The sequence below is a fragment of the Melospiza melodia genome, chromosome 16 (genome assembly GCF_035770615.1).
Source record: "Melospiza melodia melodia isolate bMelMel2 chromosome 16, bMelMel2.pri, whole genome shotgun sequence".
NCBI lineage: Eukaryota > Metazoa > Chordata > Aves > Passeriformes > Passerellidae > Melospiza > Melospiza melodia.
The window spans coordinates 4064079-4087356 of NC_086209.1; the positions used below are offsets into that span (position 1 = coordinate 4064079).

The 23278-nt window shown below is 44.4% G+C and overlaps 1 protein-coding gene across 2 annotated transcripts in view; it reads left to right on the forward strand.

Moving 5' to 3' along the window:
* The window catches only part of DCX (doublecortin), an 84081-nt gene extending 62937 nt beyond the window's left edge, over positions 1-21144 (forward strand). Inside the window, exons 5-7 of one of the 2 annotated variants that reach the window (XM_063170344.1) lie at positions 244-381; positions 7467-7561; positions 9978-21144. In XM_063170344.1, the coding sequence (XP_063026414.1) occupies positions 244-381; positions 7467-7561; positions 9978-10034 (290 nt within the window). In that variant the 3' untranslated portion in view covers positions 10035-21144. The remainder of the gene's footprint in view (positions 1-243; positions 382-7466; positions 7562-9977) is intronic. The other variant, XM_063170345.1, reaches the window with a different exon arrangement.
* Positions 21145-23278: the final 2134 nt, after the last annotated feature.

A 23278-nucleotide genomic window follows, 5' to 3' on the forward strand; every position in this document is an offset into this window, starting at 1 on the left:
GGGCAGAAAATGTTTGGTGGGAGCCAGCCTGGCACCCACAGAGTCTCAGCACCTCCTCTAGAGGAGCAGAGCTGTTCTCTTTGCCCTCCCCTTGATGAGTCTCCTTTCAGCCCTGGAGAACAAGGGACAATATCAGCTTTTCAGCTTTTCCCTTGCCCTTGGCATTTCCTGCATCTCTCTGGGGACCAGGCACCGAGCTGTTTCACAGCAGGGCCATAACCAGGTGTGTCTGTGTTCCCCCAGAGTGCCGGGTGATGAAGGGGAGCCCAGCAGGTGCCACGGGCAGCAAATCCTCGCCCACCCCTCAGAAGAGCTCGGCCAAGAGCCCCGCGCCCATGCGCCGCAGCAAGTCCCCGGCCGATTCAGGTAACCACCAAGATGGTGAGTGATTGTTTCTTGGTGTCTGCCTTTCACTGTGCTCCAGGGAAAAGCACAAACTACCTGTGCTTGTAAAGAAAACTTGGGTGTCTCTTGGAAACAAGAAGCTATTAAATATTAGGAAGGAATCTCCTGGTTGGTGAAGCGCGGTCGCAGTTTGGGGTTGTTCCAGCCACAGGCTCACAGCTCCTTCCCCAAAAAGTATTTTAAAAGAAGTTTCTATTCCCCAGGCAGGAAATCAAGGCCACAGTGCTTCCAGATGGTCCCTGCAGATACAGAGTGATTTAGGGTGACCTCCTGTGCAAAGCAAATGGTGATTATTGCACAGGTCAGGAGTAGCTCCTCGCAATCATTATTTAAAGGAGACAAGTGACCTTGCAATTGCAGAACTGCTGATGGGTTTATTGATGGGACACTGAGACACTCATCCAGTAACGGAAGAGAGGGAAAATGGGAATCCTAATTTGCTGCAGCAGCTTGCACCATTTGAAATGGTTTCCCTCCCTCTGCAGCAGCACCTGGGTTGGCAGCACATGTGGGGAGCTGCAGGGCTGTCAATCCAAGGCTGGGCTGCATATTGCAGTGATTCTGGTAATTGACAGTCTTTAGAGTCATGGAGAGTTTCTGGGGCTATGATTGACCAAAAATGTCACGGTTTGATGCTGGTGCAATGCCAGTGCCCCCATGAAAATGCATTCTCCCTGGTGTCTACTGTGAGATGTGACCAGGAACAGAGCAAAGCAGGCTCCAGCTTAGGAATAGAAGGGGGAAAAAAAAACTTTATTAACTTAAAATATATAAAAGAAACACACAGAACTCAGGATGAAAACCTTCCAAACATTCCTCCTCCCCCCAGCCAAGTTCCCAATACATCACAGTAAGACAAAACCTTGGACTCTCAACTCAGTTGCCATCCCTCAGATCACCAACTCTCAGTCCATCACCACCCTTCAGATGTTCCAAAAGAGAACCAGACATGGCCTCTCACTAAAACTGCCAAATCGTCAATTAAACATGTCAGAATTCCAGGAGAGCTTCACAGCTTGAGTTCAGGTGTCCCACAGCATCACACAGGTGACATAAACCAGAAATTCCTTTTCACCATCATGCTAACATGCTGCATATTGCATGGGAACATCACACAACAGCTGACCATCAGTAGAAATGGGATTATTAGTCAGAGAATTCTCTTGGCAGCAGTGAGAAGAATTTCCCTCAGGAAGCAATTCATTTGTTTAGGGTGTGTGGGTGTTCTTCAGCTACCTAAATGGACAGTGTGAAATGGGTTGGCACATGCCAAGAGTCTGTATTTTTCAAACAATATTTCTCTCTGAGGTGATTTTGCATTCATAAAGTTTTTATTCAAGATTCCATTGTTGGAATGGCTATTCTCAAACTCAGGCTTGCCATAATTTACCCACTTCCACAGTCCCAAATGCCTGCTGAAGCTGTGTGGGCACACTGAAGGCACGATGGGAAATGTGATTTACAAAAGCCCAGAAGTAACACTCAGTGCTGTGGGAGTCAGCTCATGCATGAGCAGCTTTAAACCTCCTCTACAAGCATCAGGTGCTGATTCCCACCAGAAGCAGAGCTTACTGCATGAGCATAGGGTTTATTATGAAATGGCAATTATTGTGTGCCTGATTTTAACTGATTGAGGCACTCCAGGCCCAGGATGGTGACTCATCTGATGAGCTTTAATGAACACACTTAGCAGAGCTTTTCAGGGGGAGATTAAAACAACCAGAAAGGCTGAACAATAACCAGTTCCTGGAGTTAAGGTCAGTAATGAAGAGCAAATCAGGTTTCTTTAATCCATCCAGACAAGAGTCTTTCGTGCTTTCCTGTAATTTCAATAAAGGAAAAAATGGCACTTGTCCTGCTTAATAAGAATAAAAAAGACTGAGCTCTTTTAGTACTGAAAAATAGAAGACTCTTGTTTTCTCAGGACAGAGAGAAAAAAGAATACTATTTTGTATTCTTGTATTGAACTGGTAATAAACTAAGTGGATTTACACATCTTATAAGAACCAATATTTACATTTAGATGAGATTTTGGAGTTATCACATTCAAAAAGCAAAGAAAGCTGAATGAAGTCTGATTAATAAAAGATGATCTGACCTATTTTTCCCCCCAGAATCTCACCCATTTAATGTGTGAAACTATTTAAAAGCAGTTTTACTTCAAATATATGCAATATTTCTGCTCTGTGTTTGCTCTCCTACCCATTTGTACCTTTTGTCTTTGTTATCTTTCCCTCTGCTGTGGTTGTCATGTGGAAACTCATGAGCACTTCCTTGGTTTTGTGTTGTTTCTGTTCTTCCCAGTTCTTTTCTGTGCAGGTTTCTGTATCCTATTCTCCCACCAAGGTCTCCAAGGCCATTGTGACATATCTGGGCACTGATGTCTGGGCAGGTTTGGAGGGGAATCTTTGGGTGAGAGGAGTCTGAACCCACATCACAGTGAGGTGTCAGGGCCTCATTGTGGAAAGCTCAATCCCTTTAGGCAGCCAGAGCCCTTCAGCTCCCAGGATATCCAAAAAAGTGAGGTGGCAAATCCACAGAAGTAATTAAAACATTGTTTTCTTGGCACGGTGCATTTCTCTTACCGTGCAGTCATTTAAATGAATGAATGAAAATTAAATGAATGAATGCAGAACAAAGAAATGTCTCCCTGCTCTGAGGAGATGGGAACTCACCCCAATCCTTGTATTCCCAAGGAAATCCTTTCTCCCTTCCCTCACTAACACCCAACCCATATCTGTCCTTCCTAAGCAATGCCAGTGGATTTCTGGCAGAATTTGAGTTATTACAAAGCTTCTGTGTATTTCTAACCTCAGTCTTTCTTCCTAGGGAGTCAGCTTTGCTAAAAGAGCCAGCTCAGAGCAGTGAAATCCATACAAACTTCACCTGCAGGGCACCAGCCAATTCCTTCTCCTAACATGGCAGAGAAAAACTGGGCATGAGGAGCCTCTGTGCTTCTGCTCTGATCCATGAGATTCAAACGGAGTAGGGTCAGCATGAAGTTTGGCAGAATTTCTTTAACAGGCTGCTTCAATAAGGAGTCAGGCTAAGCAAAAGCCAGAGCTAAATCTCAGGGGAGAAATACAGGAGAGAAAATAATGATGTCATTTACCATTCTTGCTTTGTTATAAAAACTTGAATTTATCTTACACAAACTGACATGCCAAACAAGGGTTCAGATGTATAAAAACATGTGCTGTGATGGGAGAGCTTGTGATTATTAAAACCAGGACAGAGTCACTGAAATTTGAAAATGTCTTTGCCTTGATTTGGCCTGGGGAGAATACGAGCAGGGCTCTGAGGCTGCTGCAGGACCTTTAATGTCTCAGTCCACTAATGGACAGAGGGACAAAAGCACATTCAGCGGGCAGCAGCAATTAGCAAACAGACCCAGAGTGTCCGTCTGTCCTGGCTGCAGGGCTGCTCCCAGGGGTCATTAGGGATGAGTGTGTCCAAGGCAGCAGATGTCTGGGGAATGCCATGAAGCCTCAGGTTTTGGCTTTTATATTTCTCAGATTCTGTGCTGCTTCAGTGTGTGGGTCTGGGCTTCATATGAGGGGATGGTGAGCTCTGTGCACAGAGCAGGGAGACAAAACAATTCCTGCTCCAGCTGGGGACCAAGGACAAATGACCCAAATCTCAGCCCAAGAGCACAAACACCGTGGGCTGAGAGAGAAAAACAAGCAGGGTGGGACTGCATGGGCTAAAGCTGGGATGGGACAATTGACTCTGGATCCAGAGCCCTGGCAAACCTAAGCAGCACTCAGGGAACAATTCCATACTGCCCAAAAAATTCCAACACTGCCTAAAAAAGGGCCTTAAAAAAGGCTGAAGAGGGTCTTTTGACAAGGGCATAGAGTGATAGGACAAAGGGGGAATGGACTTATGCTAAAGGAGGGCAGGTTTAGACATAAATGAGAAATTGTTCCCTATGAGGGTGGGCAGGCCCTGGCACAGGGTGCCCAGAGCAGCTGTGGCCGCCCCTGGATCCCTGGCAGTGCCCAAGGCCAGGCTGGGTGGGGCTTGGAGCAGCCTGGGACAGTGGAAGGTCCTGGGACATGGATTGGGATGAGCTTTAAGATCCCTTCCAACCCAAACCACTCTGTGATTCTAAAATATCTCTGGGGGAAGCAGACAGAGAATTCAGCTTCCCTGGATCTCTCATCTCAAACACAACAGGAATATTCTCCATTCTCCCTCTCATGTGCTGACACGCCTGATTTCTCTCCTGAGTAAAAAGTGCCTCATGCACAGGGGGAGGTGAGGATCCTTTGGAAAAAAAGTGCACATGCTCCTGAAATTAAAGTATATTACATATTAAGGTAAATTGATGTTGCAAAGCAAATACAATGCCATGAATAAGCCATAATGCACAAAGAATAAAATGGTGGGAAAAGGCAAGTTTGCTTATGAGCACTATTCTTCATTAGCAGGCAAAGAAAATTAAACTGGGCTTCTTCATTGTTGCTCCTGCTGCAAAATTCTGCTGTCTTTGTAATGATATCCATCCATCTCATTCCATTTCTGATTTGGATGTCACATCTGGTTTTTTGTTGATGCTCATAAAATATTTACAATGCCTGCTGTAGCACTTAAAACTCTCATTGTATTAGGGAATTTCTGTCCTGCCCTGCAGCAATCACATTCATTTTGCTGCACACTGGCTCTGCTGTTGTTCCAGTCTTGTTTATGGAAAGGAAATTGGGGTTTCTTGCAGAGTTGTTAGGTGGCATTCTTCAGCTTAGGAAGGATCAGTGACAATTGGAGATAAAGCAAGAGGCATTTTAGAAATTGGAAATGGATTCTAGCTAATGGAGATTATATCAGTCCTCTTGTTCCCCACGTTTTCTCTAATAGGAAACACAAATTCACTCAGTGAAATAAAACATAAAAGAGTTCCAAGTTATTTTTTTTACTGAATTGCCTTCATTATTTGGCATACAGTTAGAGAACTCTACTTTGTTTCCCACCAGCCTGGAGGGCAGCTCATTTTGTAGAGTGGCACAGCTCAGTGCAGGAGCCAGCAGGAAACAGCTCCTGCCTTTCCAGAACAGATTTTTCCCACTATCAATAAAGCATGGCTTGAGTAAGATAAGGAGGTGAAGTGTCACTCTGTTCCCCAATTATCTATAAATCATTATTTTTACCACCTTTTAAAAATATCCATTTCCTCAGTTAGGTGCATTTGTAATAGGAAAAAAAAGCTGTGTGTGATGAATACCCTCCTCTTGCAACAGGAAAGGATGGATGTGAAGGCAGAGGAGCCACACCACCATGAATTTGTTGCTTTTAGGTGCTGGCAGCTCCTCCTTTGTCCCAGGGCTTTGAGCATGTGAAAAACTCCAATCACTTGTTTTTAAAATTTTAAAAGTTTAATAGTAATAAAATTGTTATAAAAATAGTAATACAATTAGAATAATAATTTGGACAATTTGAATTAGGATAATATGAGACAATAAAGACAAAGAGTTACAGACAGTCCGGGTTCCTCTTTCTGAGCAGCACCAGCCCAATAAAGGACCCACGTTAACAGAGGATTAACCCTTAAAAACAACAGCCTGTTGCATATTCATACACCTCATACATGATGCATAAATTCCATTAAAACACAGGATTCTGTCTGGTCAGTGTCAACTTCTTCCTCTGAATCCTGACAGCGCCTTTGAGGCGGGAAGAAGCTCATTTCTTCTGATAAGAGGGCAATAAATTCTCTTTCTCTGAAAGATTCAGGTGTCCTGTGGCTGCTATCTCACTGCGAGTCCTTTCTTTAAAAAAAGTATCCTACATAGCATAGTTTCTATTTTAACAATTTTTATAACCTAAAACTATATTTAACACAGTATTTAAGAGAATTAGTACATCATTACTTTCTAACACAACACATCTAATATTCATTTTAATATTTGCGAAAAGCCAATCATAAAATATGCATTTTTCACAAGCACATGTTTCTTTTCACACCTGCTTGACCTCTGCCTTTGCTGCAAAGCTGAGCTCCCCCTGTTCCTCACAAGGAGGTAACAGAGAAGAGCAGTGAGGTTTTGTGAGGCTTTAAAGCAAGAGCTGTGCTGGTTTGGCTCTTAAAAATACAACATCCACACATTTTACTCTATGATACTTTATACACTTCTTCAGTCTCCTCCAGACACTCAAGTACGTGATGAATTTTAAGTAACTGATTTGTAGATTCAGCTGTCACAATTGAAAGCATAATTCTATCAGGCTCTTTGGTCACTTAATCCCACCCACAGCAACTACAGCCAGGGCATTCCATGCTGCTGTTTGTCTAATTTTTATGTCTATCATTGACATTTGACATTGCTTGGGTAAGATTCAGGATATCTTCAGCCTCTGGTTTCCATTCATGCCCTTAAACAGTTTGAGAACACAGAAATTGTCTTTCGGTTTTTCTGATGATATGTGCCTTGGATTGTCTTGGTGAGTATTTGTTGTGTGAAATATTGCTCCCTCTATTTATTTTGTATCTCCCTGTATTTTGCAGCTGGAATCCTTGAGTTATGATTAAAGCTATGCTGTTCACTTGTTTTGTTTTTTTTTCCTCCTGTGAACATGAATAAACCATGGTGTTAAATGTTCGGAGACCTTCCATCTCCCCAAAGGGGAAAACCCTTCCCCTTGCGTGACAGTGTTCACAGGGGTCTTAGGATGAGGGAAGAGATGAGGGTCTGACTCCATGTTTCAGAAGGCTGATTTATTATTTTTTGATACCTATTACATTAAAACTATACTAAAAGAATAGAAGAAAGGATTTCATCAGAGGGCTGGCTAAGCTAAGAATAGAAAGGAATGATAACAAAGGCTTGTGGCTTGGACTCTCTGCCCGAGCTAGTGATTGGCCATTAATTACAAACAACCACACGAGACCAATCACAGATGCACCTGTTGCATTCCACAGCAGCAGATAATCATTGTTTACATTTTGTTCCTGAGGCCTCTCAGCTTCTCAGGAGGAAAAATCCTAAAGAAAGGATTTTTCGTTAAAAGATGTCTGCGACACCCTTGCTTGCCTGATGTCCAGCTTGTGTTCTGTTTCCTGGCAGCCAACGGGACCTCCAGCAGCCAGCTGTCCACCCCCAAGTCCAAGCAGTCGCCGATCTCCACGCCCACCAGCCCCGGGAGCCTCCGCAAGCACAAGGTATTACGTTTCTTATACCTTACTACACCTCCTTCTGCCTCAGCCCCTCAGCTCTGGGGGACACTCATGTCATGGCCATATCCTCTGGAAGAATAACAACAACTCATGTTCAAACAGGGCAGTTTGGCTCTTCACCTGTAAAAGTTGTCCTTTAGGGCAAGGTGGTGAGCAAAGCCTGACTCCTCCCCTGGAGTTGTTAATGTGTGCTGGAGACCATCCAAAGGGATCAGTGGAGACAACTTAACCATGAGCTTGTGCCACTATTTGAAAAAATCATATTGATGGATGTGGTTTCATGTCAACCCTCCCGGCCTGAAAAGCTTCAAGTGTTGGCAAATCAGGCCCATTAAAGAGCAGAAGCAACACAAATGTTACTGGAGCTCTCAGACATCACTTTAATGATGTTCCTGAAGAATTTAAGTGTTTTTTTTTTAATTATTTAAGGCCATGCTCTGTTTTACAGGAAGCAGGTGATTCTTACAGCTGGTGTGGTAATTGTGTTGTGGAACAGGCCAACAGGTAGCACAGCATCCTGGCAGGGACCAGGAAACCTGTGCTGGCTCATGGATAATTCATGCATTGATTTATTTAAAAGGTACAGCAGCTGTCACAGCTTTTTCAGTTCCTGTTATTCAGGGCCACTGTGTGCTGAGTTCTGACTTTCATTTCTGTGGGCCTTTGCATTTCTGGAATAGCCACAGTGCTGCTTCCAACAGTTTTCACTTGTTCCGGGAATTGGAGCTTGGGCACAAAAGTAGGTGTGAGAGGAAGTCAGGTGGGTTTCTCTTTAGTAAAACAGAATCCACCTCTCAGCCTGACTCTGAAAGCATTGACTCAAAGATTTTGAAGAGTAATTTAAAAATTCTGGTGGTGCTGAGGTTTTGCAGTCAGCAGCCACGTGGAACCCACCGTGGGGCAGCTTGCAGTGGTTGAACCAATTCTGTTTAACAAAGGCATAGCTGGATCCAAATGCAAACTGTGTTTTCCTCAGGACCTCACTCTGTTCTCAGCTGCTCACTCTAAGTTTGAGAAAACACACCAAATTTAACACAATGTGTCCAGATTTATTATTCATTTATAATTGAGGACAGAATCTGGCCCATGGTCTGAGTTCATCCCTTCAGCAGAAGTAATGCTGCGAACCTGCATCCTTTGCTTCAGCATTAGGAACAATAAATATTTTCCAAACTTTCCATCTCATTGAGAGCTTTGGAGATGAGGATTTGTTTCTTGCTCAAGACAAGTAAAACTCACCTTTTTAATGTTTTATGTATGTTTGCAGCTGGCTGATTTATGACCTTTCCAGTGCAGCCCTGAGACCATTTGTAATAGATGGAGACCACTGAGGGCAAAGCCAACCCAGCTATGATTTTCTCCACTAAGTTAAGCCAATCAGCAAACACTAATTCAGCATTTTATGTTACCAGAATATTCATGCATCATTGTCTTTCTCCCAGAAGCAATTTCCTGCTTATGGTGAAACCACTTTTCTCTCCTTAAAGCTCAAGTGATAAATGCTTAGGTTGAGTTCACCACAAAGTCCTACTTTACCTCTTCTTATATCAAGATTTCTGGGATTTCTTTCCCAAATACTTGGTTTTTTCTTCATTTTGCTCACAGTTATTACCTGTGTGTGGGTCAGAGCTCAAAAAGGTCCCAGGAGAGCTCTTGAGCTCATTCCTGTACCTTGTCCCACACAGAACTTTTAACAAATGCAATGAAGTGGTTACACCAGAAAGGGACACAGCAAAAGCTTTACATTGAGCATTTGATCCAAATAACAAACTTGGGATTATTTTATTAACCTTTCCAACTGATTAGAAGTCACTTAAAATAAAGAATAAACCATGGAACATGTGATTTTCCTGGAGATTTGTCCTGAGGGCAGCTGTCAAACCAAGGTAAGACTCTTTATTTTGGACTTAGGTTTACAGAGATGTGTTTAAGGCACGATGCTGCTCTTTCATGCATGTGCTGGAATGGCCACATTGATCCAGAACAATAAAAAAACACTTCTGAAACTTATCCCTGAATAGTCATCAGGAACAGATATGCACTTGCTGGAATGGACACATTGATCCAGAGCAACAAAAAAAAACAGTTCTGAAATTTATTCCTGGCCAGTCATCAGGAACAAAGATCACTTGCTGGAATGGACACATTGATCCAGAACAATAAAAAATGCCTGAAACTTATCCCTGACCAATCATCAGGAACAGAGATGCTCTTGTTCCTCTGTGCAAGGAGCCTGCCTTGATTTTAGCCCGGAGCTCCCTGGATTCTGGTAATCCCAGCCCAGTCACCAGCACATTCCACCCTCTGGAATGTGAATTTCAGCCTCTCAGCTGCTTCCCTTTGCGTGGCCAAGGGTGGGAGCTGATGGTGAGGGTTAACATTTTCCCCTTTCTCCCTACAGGACTTGTACCTGCCTCTGTCTTTGGATGACTCGGATTCCCTGGGAGACTCCATGTAGAGCGAGATGTCCACGTTGCATTTGGGATACAGCAAAGTTCCTCTGCCACACAAGCAGATCGGTGACTGGTGCTTTCAAGTCAAAGGACACGCAGTTAAATGTCATTTTTGTTCTGTGATTTCTCCTCTCTGTGCCACAAACCAACACCTGCCAGTCTATAGAGATAGAGGGATACCATTCTTCTTAAGTCACAGGGGTGCAAAATGGGCATTGTGAGAAATTTGGGGCCTCCGTGCCAAGGATTCTGTGCATTTCCCATTTTCTTCTGTTGTTTCCTCTGCTGCTGCAACCATGTGGTTTTCCTGGTGTTAGTAAAGTAGTTCCCCTGGAGGTGTGCAAATGGAGCCCTTGCTGGGCAGTTTGCAGGTGATGTTCCCCACCTGTGCAAACTGCCAGCTCACCTGCTCCTCATTCACAGCCCCAGTTTTGGCACCTGCATTCTAAAGAGTCTTGGTTTTATTGTGGAGAGCAGGAAGGGAATTTCTAGTTGGATGCTTAATATGCCAGCAGAAGCTTGGATGAGATTAGGAACGATTGTGTCAGATGCTAAGTAAGGTTAGTACAATAATTCAAATTATTCAAATATTGTTTGGGATTTTTTTTAAATAATTAAGCAAAAACCCCCATAAATCAGCTGAGTTATCTGGTGTAGAACATCTTCCACATGCAATGCTGCTAGCTGGTAACAAATATTTATACCTCCCCTATGGTATCTCTCTATCTCTGTTTGTAACAGTAATGCCTTGTGAACAGCCAACACTGAAAACACTGTGAGAATTTGTTTTCAGGTTTGACACCCTATAGGTCACTTTTTATAGCAAAAAAAAATCAATACACTTTTTATAAAGGAAAACCTTTTATCTGTGTTTTGGGAGTAAGGATTCAAGCTCCTTCTTTTTTATAAAAGCTGGTAATTTTCTTTTGTTTAAAAAACACGTTCAGAAAAAAAAAATGTACAAAAAAAACCAACCACAACTGCAGAACAATAATAACAGCAACTCAGTTTAGAAATCCTGTCATCACTGCCAAAACAGACACGTGTAGGGGGGGGAAAATGGTCAGTTCAAAATATTGAATGTTTTGATAGTTTTTGTAATGTTTAAGACTACGTATTTGGTTTTTTACACTTCAGTATTCCTAACTATGGCCAGATTCTCTACTTATATAACAAATGAAGTTTTGTGGTGTTCTAAAAACCTGTATTTTAAGAAACTCTTCTATCTGAGAAAAAACAAACTCGCTGTATTTAGAGAAGCTTTTGCTTTTTATTAATCAGTAATGCCTCCTCCAGAATGCAAAGTTCATCTCCTCACGCAGGGCTGGTGGTTTTTACTGCGCCAAAGCTTCGTCCTAGGCCAGCTGCCACTGCCTCCCTCCCTCATGGAACAAGCTTTGATGAAACTGATTCTTGCAGAACTTTACCTAATTGAAATCTGTGCAATCAAGCCTTTCTTTGTTGCTCTATTTGCTTTTTTCTATTTTTTTTCCCAACATAGACACCTACTCCCTGTTGCCTTGCAGCCCCTTGTGGTTAGGATGGATTTCATCCTCGTGATGTTTGATGCTCCATGAATGCTGGGTTGTTCCCAAAGCCACTCCACGTTTTGTTTGCTTGCATTGCTGGGATGAAACAATCTGTGCAGGGTGCATCTTTCGAGGCTCGTGTGATCATACTTACAATGCAACTTTTTAAAAGAGATTTATCAGAGAGAGGCCAGGATTGGGAATTGTCAAGGGGTCAGAGTTATCATGCACCAAATTTGCACCCAGTAGTCTTAGTGCATGGTCATTTACAGCCAGAGTTTTGCACAAGGAGCCATTTGTTCTCACTGATAGCTTCATTTGATTGAATAACTCTCTGACTGCACAACTGCTAAATGGTCATTTTAAATATTGTAAATAGAATCTGGGGTTAGTTCACAGGCTAAGGGCTCGTTGAGGGTTTGTGGGGGGGAAGGATGGTGCTGTGGACAAAGCTTGGGTGCAGCAGTCAGCACACCTCTAAGCCCTTGGCACTGCTGAATTTTGTGTCTGAATGGGAGCAGGTCTCTGAGTAACCCTGTGCCTCAATCTGTCTGTCTGTCCCTGCAGGGACAGCTCTGTTCTACCTCACTGGGGGTTGTGAGGCCAAATGTTGGTTAACATTTGTCAAGTGCTTTCAGATCCTCTAACAGAAGGTGCTGAAATATTCTGGGTGCAGATTTGGTTATGGGTGCTAATTTTTGGCTGTTTAATCCTGTGAGTGCTACTGCAGAAGCTGGTCATGAGCAAAAAGGACTTTTTTCAGCATAAGGATGTCAAAGGCCTTTGTTATGCTAATAACAATATTATTCATCAGAGCTTTTGTCTTAGGGAAAGCTTTAGTGGGACAGATACCTTGACATGCTTTTACCCTCTCCTCTGTTGTGCTGGTGGAAATCTCAGAGTCCCTCCCTGAATCTCTGCCTGTGCAGGGACCCTGAGCAGTCACCATGGATGGACTGGAGCTGCAGCCCAGGGTGTTGTCACACTGTGACAGAGGCCCCTCCTGTCACAGCCAGGGAGAGCCTGTCCTGCCACCTTTCCTCAGACAGGAGACCAGCCATGCAGTCCCACCCAGGTTCTCGTGCTGCTCAGTGCAGGATGCTCACCACAGATCCAGCAGGACACCCAAATCTGGGCTGCTCTCTGCAGCCCGAGCTGCTGGTGGGAGGAAAGGAATCTGGGAGATGCTCTCGCCCAGTTTGTGTAAGAGAAAGCAGGATCCCAAGGGAGGAGTGATGCTTTGTTTGGATGGTTGTTGAGCAGGGGTTCCTTTCCTTCCTGCCAAAAGCTCTGTTTGGTTATTTGGAGATGCTTTTCCTGGTGCAGCATCACTGAGGAATCACTGAGCTCTTCCTCCTGAGCTGCACCTGGTGACACATCCCAGACCTGATCCTGCCAGCTCTCCCTTGGAAATGCAGCTTTGTTTGCATCAGGATCATCCTGTGGTGGGGCTGAGCCCAGCAATTCCTTCAGGGAATTAGGGGGACCTTGAAAAGGCCTAAAAGGATTAAATTTAATTGTTCAGTGGGAAAAATAGCCATTCAAACCAGCAGAAGCCACAGAGAAAACAGGGTATGAGGTCAGACTCCCAAGTTTTAAGAAGCAATTTTCTAGGTAGAAATGCCTGGGCAGTAGAAGTCAGTGAGCATTTCAGCTGTAGCATAGAGTGAAGTCTGTATTAATGCCAATATTGCATGAGTTCTTGTACAGAAATGCATGTGGAATGTGACACACATTCAGAACTAGTTATCTTTGGCTTTGTAGGATCCCTCATCTAGATTTGAATACAAAGAGAAACAGTGCACAGGCATCAGACCTTAGTCACTGAACCAGAAGGACAGCTGTGATTCAGGAAAAAAACCTAAAAGCTTAAATTTTAGCACGTGCTTTACTCCTGTTGACTTTTCACGAGATTGAGCTTGGATTTGGTCAGAAAGCTTTCCTGAACTGCTGTGAATTAGTAATTACTTCCAATTTACTATGGCAATTCCAGACCCTGTGAGATCCTGGAGCAATGATAGTAATTCCACTATATACTCCACAGTTCACCTTTCATATTTTTATATTTTTTTTACACTTACAAGCACATAAAGCTCCACATGATATGAGGATTTGCCATATTAATTCTGCTATAAAAACCCTGTCTAATTTGCCTCATGAGGCTGCCTTTAGTGCTTTCAGAGCCTAATTGAATCACTGAGACTATATTGTTTTAAAACAATACAGTATTTAAAAACAAATTGGAGAAGCTCTTGAAGTAGCAGGGCTTTGTTTCTTTGAAATCTGTCTTTATTCAGAATAATTTAGCAAATTTGCATATTAAGATCCCTGTTTCAGGCACAGTCATTAGGAAGGAATTGTACAGACAGAAAGGTTTAGCATTTTTACACTCAGGTGATGGTCTTGACTGTAGAAGATGAGAGCAATGCAGCAAAACCTTCAGCCTTGGGATTTTTATCACTTGAAAAGCATTTATAATCCTGAAGTTTCTGGTTTAAAGCCTCATCTGGTATATGATTTGGAGCTAGTTCAGTTCCACCAGCTAAATATCTTGAAGTGATTTGGAAAGAGTTTGATAATGAGATTTTACTTTGTGGTGGGAGTTGGGAGCAGCTTTTCCCTACCGCTGTCTGTGTTTCCAATATCTGCACATTATTTATTGTCTTCTCAGGAGTTAGAAACCCTAACTGTGTTATTTCCATAGATAATAGAAGAATCCTGCTTAGAAAACAGCTTCCACATCTCTCTCACCCTCAGCTAACACATGTATAGGCACATAAAAATCCACACACTTGGTCGAGCTGCCATTTCTCTCTCATTTGCTTGTTCAGTACTTTTGAAGGGGGAAAAAAGGAGGCAGAACCAAAAATTGTGGCAAACAGCAAAGCAGTGTCACACCTAGGCATTTCCAATGGGAAGCAAGGGCATTGAAGTGTTGGTTTCTCTTTAACCACATGGATAGCATTTCCTAGGATGCCTTGACTTTGCCTTTTCATGCCTTTGAGGTCAGTGCTGCTCTTCCTGCTGCTTCCCAGCACAGCCTGTGGGATGCTCTGGCATTCCAGGCTGGATCCCTACCCAGACACTGTTCCAGGGACAGCCATCCCTGGAAGTGACATTTTCTCTGCAGGGCTCCAGTGTGGATTTTGCAGCCTGAGCCCCCTCCAGTGTGCTGAGAGCACTGGAGTGATTTTATTGCTGACCTCTGTGGTGCCCCACAGCCATGCAAAGCAACCAAGGGCTCTCTTCCACCGTAGCAGAGGCAGAATCATTTTTAGAGAAAGAGATAAAAAATAGCCAAGTAAAGTAGATATAAAATTAGCCTAGAAAGTGTCTCCTCAAGCTAAGACAATCCATAACCAGAGGAAAGCTCTGTAGTGGTGTGTTTGCCACACGCCAGGTGCTGATCATGGCCATGATGGAATAAAACAGCTTTTTTTTCCACGTGGTGACTTAGGCTCCAGGTCAATTTTCTGGTTGCTGATGGAAGCAGGCTGGGACAGTGTTTGGGACTGGTGAGGTTCTTTGCAGAAGCAAATGGATGGCAGGAGATGAGGATCTTTTTTTCTGTGTATCTAAAGAGTCGGGCCAGTCCATACAACAGTGCTTTACACAAGACACCTGGAAGGGATCCAGCTGGAACCCCACCCTGCTGTGATGAGAGCAGGAAGGTGAAGACTTAAGTGCCTTCTAACACCCCCTAGGCTTCAGAAGCAGCACTGTGCATGTGCCCAGCAAGGCCTGGGGTTCAATGGCCTTGACCACAGGAGACAGGGCACACTTCAATTCTCGAGGTGTTTAGCACATCTCTTAAATATTGCTGTCTCCAGAACCACAGAATTCTTGTGGCTGTCCCATCTGCATGAATCTGAGCCTCTCCACAGTATCTCAGGAAATGTTACAGCTGAGCCTTGTGTCTCACAGCTGCTCCTCACTGAGGAGAGAACAGGGCTGGGTTCTGCTGCAGCGGTTGTTGATTCTGCTGTTCAGATGTTCTTCATCCTCCTCCTCCTCTGCTCCTGGCTCGAGAGCTGGCTTCTCCTGGTGCCTGCAGGTGAAAGGCTGGGAGCAGCAATGTACAGACCCCTCTTTGCTTTGTTTTGTTTCCTCTGGAACAGCTCTAGTCAGTGATGACTGAAGATTTGAGGCCAAGGTGACAAGCCCACATTTTAACAGGGAGAGGGGAGATTTTCAGGGAATTTAGGTAGGTGGGTGGAAAGGGTTTTTCCTGCAATGCCATTGCACAGCCGCTCTGACAGGATCCCAGCTGCAGGGCAGGTGTGAGTACTACACCTGCAGAGGAAAATGTGGAGCTTTGGGATCACAGACCACTGTCCACCCCTCAGGACACTGCTTAGAGGAGGTTAAACACATCAACACCTATTTCTGGCCAACAGATGATCTTCTGGGCAAATGAGAATCAAACCTAGTGGATTCAGCAGTGGGGTTTCAGAGCCATTGGGGTTTCAGAGCTGGTGGGGTGTGGCACTACTCTGGACAGATCACTTCTCCTTGTGCCAGCGCACAGAGGGGTGGGCCCAATACTTCCCTCCATCTGTAGCTTGCTTTGAGATAAGCTGATACAAAGAGCTTGATTTTAAAATGTATTTATTGCTCAGCAATTCTGAGCATGTTACAGAAGCAAACTGGCAAGTCTCTCACAGAACTCTGGCTCCCTCAAAACTCTGCTGTAAATAAGTATTTCAGTCATGGGGAAAGAGAGACACCTCATTTTTAGTTCCCCATTGAAACCATGGGGGAGCCAGCAGCATTCCTGGGAGGAAGGAGATACCCTCATCCAGCAGCCCATTTCTCTCCTGCCTGATACAGCCCCCACTGCCCCTCTGTTTGTTAGATGTACTTGCACATATCAGGGCAATTCGTGCTAGTAGTCAAAATATGGGCCTTCTGTTTATAAACAGTGAATAAGTCTAATTATTTCAGTGGCTTTCTACCAAGAAAACAGTGGACCAGATGTTGGAAACCTTCTTGTTTAGAAATTGTTCATGGTCAGATGTCTACATGGGAGAGAGCAGTGTCCCTGCTTAGTGCACCTGAACTCACCTCTTGTGACTCTTGCGCTTTATCACCTTAGCAGGTAGCAGGTGAAATCCTGTGATATTCTGTTTCCCTCTTGAACTCAGAGCTCTTGAGCCAGTTTGGAGAGTCCCTAGGTCTGACAGTTTATCACTCAAAGTGAAGAAAAAGGAGGATGCCCAAAGGGAATTAACAAATCTTGGCAGTAATTAATGTGTCAGCTGAAAAAGAGAAAGCTGGCATCATCAGGGAAATATGTCATGATGGAAAACACAGGGAATGAAGGGGAAAGCCTGTTCTTAGAGGAATGGTGGGAGATGTTTGTTAGGAGGTAGGTGCTGAGTCATGAAATGAGCTGGAGCTTCAGAGAAACTCCAATGGCAGAGAGAGCACTGGGACATGTCAGTGCCACTGATGTATGGGAATAATGAGAGACAAAAGGCAAGAAATTCCAGGGACAAACAAAGAAGGAGGCTGGGGCTCACTGAGGATCAGCTTGGTGTGGACAGAAGAGCAGCAGCAGCTCCTGGCTATTGTTGAGAGTGATGTCCCTGCAGGTACCTGGGCCAGGGGGTGGTGTCTGTCCACAGCAGTGTCTGTCCCTCTCCCCTTGGCAGAAATAAAGCCAAACCTTTTTCCTAAATTCAGTTGAGTTACTTGTGAATTTAATCCTAAACCACAAAATAACTGACTCATGCAAACACTTTTTTGCTGTACAGTCTCAGAGTATTCGTTTTGTGGCATAAAGATTGCATCTCTTTTATTTCCATAAATTCTCAGACACTCAATACAATGCAAACGGAACCCAATACACCTAATTTTCTGCTGCTTTAACCAGGCAGAAGCTCCTCTGTAATTAATTTATGAATCTATCTGGTCCAAGGTTGGTCTCCTGTTTCAAAGATTGATTGCAGTTGATAATTCTTGTGTGATTGATTACTTGAGTGCAGATTCAGTTTCCTGGGTGACAGCTGCAGCCTTTGCAGAGAAAAGCTCACTGACCCCAGTTATCAAGTGATCTCTTGTATGGACCTTGAATAGCAAGTTGTAGATGGGAGATATTTTGTATAGTTTAATTATAGTTACTGATAAAGCTGAAATAGTTTGCTGAAATACATTACAAGTTTTAGAATTGAAAATTAAATAAGGAACCTCGTAAAATCAGGGCCTACTCCATATCTTTTGCTTCTAAAGAGTGTTGACTTTATCTCACTTCACTCTCACTCAGTCTACCAACAGACATGCCCTGAACCCAGCAGGTTTATGGGACTAGAAGTAGTATTTCTATTTTTACCAGTATTTTTCTACTCTAGTCCCAGCTAGTACCAGGCAGAATAGAGATTTGTGGTTGGCTTGGTTTTTAGAGAAAAGCATTGCCAAATGCCTCTGAAATAAAAAGGAAGGTTGGGTTCATTTTAGGTGACTCATCTACACTCAAGGCTGCTTTTGAGTTTTATCCAAGCTGGTTCTTCCATCTCTCTTTGCAGGAGTTATAGATAGGAAATGGAGCTAAATTGGAGTCACACTTGCACAGGGGGGTTGTTGCAGAGCACTGGGACTCACCTGGACATGCAGGCAGGATGGAACACATGGTGGCACCTGGTCAGAGACAGCCAGAACCAAACCTGAGCTCTGGGAAACCCATGCACAGGGTGAGACTTGGGAAATACCTGAAAGGGACCAAAGGATCCCAACCTTGGGTCCAGGCCCAGTTCTTAATATGACAGATTTTATTTTCAGAGAATACCTGAGAAACATTTTGTGGGGTTTGTTTTTGTTGTTGTTTGGGTTTTTGGGGTTATGTTGATGGAATATTTTGTCAGTTTTTTTAAATTACAGCATGGCTGCTTTTCTCTATCTGCTTCCAACCACTGCAGAGCATGTATGGATGGACTTGTAATTCACTTTCCTTAGCAGGTGGCAGGTGAAATCCTGTGATATTCTGTTTCCCTCTCATGCTGACCATACAGTCACAGGGGGGTTGCAGAACACACAGCTTTTTTTTTTTTCTTTCTCTCCCTCTCTTTAAGACAGAGGAGCTTTTTCCAGATTTAGTGTGATGTCTAATGATGCATCTGCCTAAAAAGAAGAATGTCTAGGGAATTAATTGCACTTAATTGGTGTTTTTAGATATGGTGAAGCAGGAGTATTGAATGTAAGAACAAGGGAGCCTGTGAGTTATGCTGAATTCTGACATGTGAAATTGTTGTTAGTTTGCTTCTTATTTAAATGATGGGTGATCCAAGCAGCTTGAGCACCGTGGCAGTCCTAGCACAGCTGTGATTAGCAATTAGAAGACACCCAGGGTCTTTTGGAAAGAGGAAACCTGTCTAGCCAAAACTCTTCTGTTCTCTGAAATGACACATTCCCCTCCATAATCCTCTGGATTTTGTGACACAGAAGTGTCACAAAGCTAGCCTGGAAGCACGGGAAAGGAGGATCAGCCTGCTGGCTTTGCTGTCACCAGCCTTTGTCTGCTTTCTCAGTTACAAATCCTGTCCCAAGCAGGATCCTTCCTGTCTGGAGAGCAGGAGCTGCCTTTGCTCAGGACCCAGAGCTCAGAGCCAGCACCCAGCAGTGCTGAGGGAGGGAGATGTGCAGCTCAACTGGAACCTGATGGTGGATTTCTGTCTCAGACCATGCATTGAGTTCGTATGATTTCCTCATTAACGACAAAGCTGCAATATAATATAACAGAACTGAGAGGCCACCATGGATTTTCTCTCGTGGTTCAGAGGGTGGGGGTTGGAGGGGCAGCTGGGTTTAAAGTTTAGCTGGTATACTTTAAACTCTGTGTACATAACCTTGGAGGACACGGGGGTGGGAAGGGGTCCGTGGTTATTTTGGTGGGATTGGTAAACTTCAGGATGTTTTTGTTTAAAGAGTAAGGTATTTAATTAATGACATTGTACAAAGAGTTATTAATTTAAATGGTGCTTTTGTTCTCCTACCCCAGACCTGTCTAACCTTTCTTTTTGGCAAGCCTGCAGCAATGCTGATCATGTTGACTTTTGTACCTTGGGGGAGTGTGTGGAAGGGGAGGGGAAATGCTTTTCTCTTCAGACAAATAACGTTGCCCATAGTTAACTTCCTGCTTGGATATGTACCTTGAATTCCCTTTATGCTGAGTTTTTATGTGAAGGTCTCTTCAAAGGGACAGAACAAGCAGAGGTTATTCCAAAAGATCTCAACTGTATCATCTTGTAATATATTGCAGCTTTATGCCAATGATTCCTTGCTTACCTGTACACAATCCATGCATGTTTTGAACTAATTTTGCATTCTCCATTTGTGGTGAGTTACTTAGCATTTTAACCACCTTTTGTGCCATTCAACTTGTACAGAAAACATTTTTATTGACGTTTTAAAGGGAGGGGGAAGAAAATAAAAAGACCCCTTCTGCTCTCTAGTTGTAGGTAGAACTCAGTTACTTAGCAAACAGATGTAGATGAGTGGTTGTAGTGTTAGAAATGTTGGCTTGCTCGTGAACAAGCTCTTGAGAGTAAATGCATGGTCCTGTACCTCTCTTTTCTTAATTAGCTCTTCCTTTCCTCCCGGAAAGATTCTCTCTCTCTCCCTCTCTCTTACTCTGTCTTTGTCTCTCTCTCTCTCTCGTGGTTGTAAAGTACAGATTTGGGCATAAATAAAACGGTGAACGACCAGGTTTGAAAAGCAGTTCTCAACAGGTTCTCTGGGGGAACGTACTTCTCGCGGTGCCTTGCCTTGGCACGTTGATCAGATCCAAACCTGCAGGACCCAGCAGGAGCAGGAGCTCAGCCCCCGGTGCCTGTGCCCGAGCTGGGGGGCCAGTGCAGCCCTGGGGAGGCTGGCTCTGCTGGAGGCTGAGGCGCTGCTGGGCCTCTGCAGCCGAGGCAAGAGGCGCGGGCGGCGCAGGCCGTGGCCTCCACTCCTGCTGCTGGTGGTGGTGGGGGTGATGTCCCTGGGACGCGTCCCACGGCCCCTGATTTGCGGAGTTTGCACACACTTTTGATTTTCCTGGATAACACAGCAAGGGGGTGGGGATGGGATACGGGAATTGTGTTGTTGGGGGGGTCTGTAAACAAGTCCTTCTCCACACTCCTGAGCTCTGAGTTGAGTACAAGGGGCTTCTTGTTTGTTAGCTGTGGTTCTGTTGGCAGTGGAAGACAGAAAATGGGCAAAGCCTTGGAAAAGATGGGGTCACTCACAAAGATGCGTTTTGTAAGAAATGGACTTAAAGAAACCCCAAAAGCCGTGCCACAAAATCACAAAGTGTACCTAGATCCACACCTCTATTCCCTATGGCTCTTCTCCCTTAACAGAATTTCCTTTTGTCAGAAGATTTGACTAGGAAAAAATTCCATTTTTGTGAGGTGTTGTGAACTGTTTTTACTATTTGTAATAACCATCCCAGGTCTGAGTATTCCTGTAATGCAATGCCATGCAGCAGAGAACCTGTCCACTTTATAGCTTTGCTCTCAATATTTGTTACTCATTGTTTTCTCATCTAAATGTACATTTGCAAGATGTGTGTAATGTCATTTTCAAAAAATAAAATTTGGTTTCAATATTTAGGCCGATAAAAACCTTTCTGAGGCTTTTATTTGTCAAGTGTGTGTTGACCGTGACTTGTGAATTATAGAACACTCGTTCACTGTGGTACCTCAACTTTCCCAAATCTGCCCCACTTGTATAAAGGCAGAAAAAAAAAGAGGCTGGGGAGGGAATTTGATGCCCCTGAATTAATTACGATACAAATCTGCTGACTGAAGCAGCCCAACCTGTGCAGGACCCATCCTTTTGCCTAAAGGGATGAGCTCTATGTGGGTCCCACTCTGGGAGAAAAGGGGGAAATAGGGGCAGATCTTTCCCTGTGTGTCATCCCTGCAGATAAAACTGCAGATTCAGAGCACCAAATGTGGCCCCCATCTGAACTCTGCCCTGGCACCCAGAGCCTGGGCAAGGCCTGTGCAGTCCCACATGAGTTTGGGGAAGTTTGGTGACATTTGAGAGCTGCACTGTGTTTGTCCTGCCTTCCCACACAGGCCTGACAAAGCTCCAAGTTTTCCTTTCCCGGCCTCTCTGTCAGAACCACAGTGAGCACAAAAGCTTTCTTCCCTGTGAGCCCTGAGAAACGACAATAAAGCTTGGGCCACCAACCCATGGCCCCTCTTGGCAAAGTGCTGGCACCCACTGGTGCCTGGACAGGCCCGGGCAGCACAGACAGTGCAGTTCTGTCGGCAGGGAAAGGCCTCGTGGAAAAATATGCAGTTCCCATCATGAAACCAGGAGAGAACCACACTCAGGGCAGCCTTTATGTGAATGTGCATGGGCTGAAACTGAAGGAAATGTTATCAGAAAAGCAGAACGAGTGCTTTAGAAAACTCTCTGCTTGTGTCCCTGTGCACTCGAGGAGCCAGCAACAAAGCAGCCTGGTGTCTCTTTCAGGGACTGTGTGTTGGATCAGGTCAATAAAATCCTGGAGGAAGCGCTCCTGCCCATGCAAAATGTTCTGAAAAACCTGCTGTGTGCATCTATCACAGCTATCCCAGGGACTCTGGAGAGAGAGTTAAAAGGGAATCTAAATGGTAGTGTGGCACCCCCAAGCAGCGCTGCAAGCCATTGGAAATGATGCTGCTGTCTTAGCAGGAACTCCTCTGGCACATGTGGAATCACTCCAGATTTATTGTTGTGTCAGTGAGAGAAAAAATTCCAGCTTCCACAGCCTGGACTTCCTGCTGCATCAGCCTGGATCTAGACAGAAATGAACATCAGGGATCCTGGAATATGTTGGTACATCAGAGCAGCAAGAGTGTTTGCTCCTGGAAAGTCTCAGTCCAAGTGTGTCAGCCCTTATGTGGTATCAGTTGCTTGGACTGAAGTAACTTCTGGCCTGGTTCAAAACCCCTTGGCTGCTGCCTTCTACGTTTCCTGGTTTGTGAAGGCAACACAGAGGAGGATTTTAGACCCCTGGAAATGATGCTCAGCATCTGTGTTCAGATTTTGGGCTTCCTGAGCCATCAAATCCAGAGTCTGACCCCACTTTCTGCTGCTCCCTTTCACAATCTGCCATCAAATCTTGTGATTTAAAAAGCTTTTTTCAGGTTGTCACCCCAGGCTGGCTCTGTGCTGTGCTCCACACAACACACCAGGCAGCGCTGGACCACGTTCTAAAGCAGAGGTGTCCCAAAGGGTGGGAGTGACCAAAACAATGAGGAGATTCTCCAGGGAGCTGTGAAAACGCCTGAGTGGGATGAACACCCCAGTGGCACTGCTTTAATTGTGTCAGTGCTTTGTCAGCCTCATCAGCCTGACCTGCATCTTTAGCTACCTTAAAAACTTGTGCAAAAGCTTTTAATATTCATATTCTGAACATGAGAGACCTGACTAAGAGTTCCCTGGCCTGGTTTTGGCTGGGAGAGAGTTAATTTTCTTCCCAGGAGCCCCAACTGTTGTGGTTTGGAGTTGGTGTGAGGATAATGTTGGTCAACACTTGTTTTCAGCCATGGCTAAGCAGTGTCTGTGCTCAGACTTTTCAGCCTCTCATGCCCTGCCAGTGTGGAGATTCGGGGCACAAGGAGCATGGAGGGGTCACAGTCAGGACAGCTGACCCCAACTGACCCAGGGATATTGCAGACCATCTGGAGTCATGCTTATCACATAAACTGAGGGAAAGCCATCCATGGGCTGGACAACTGCATTGT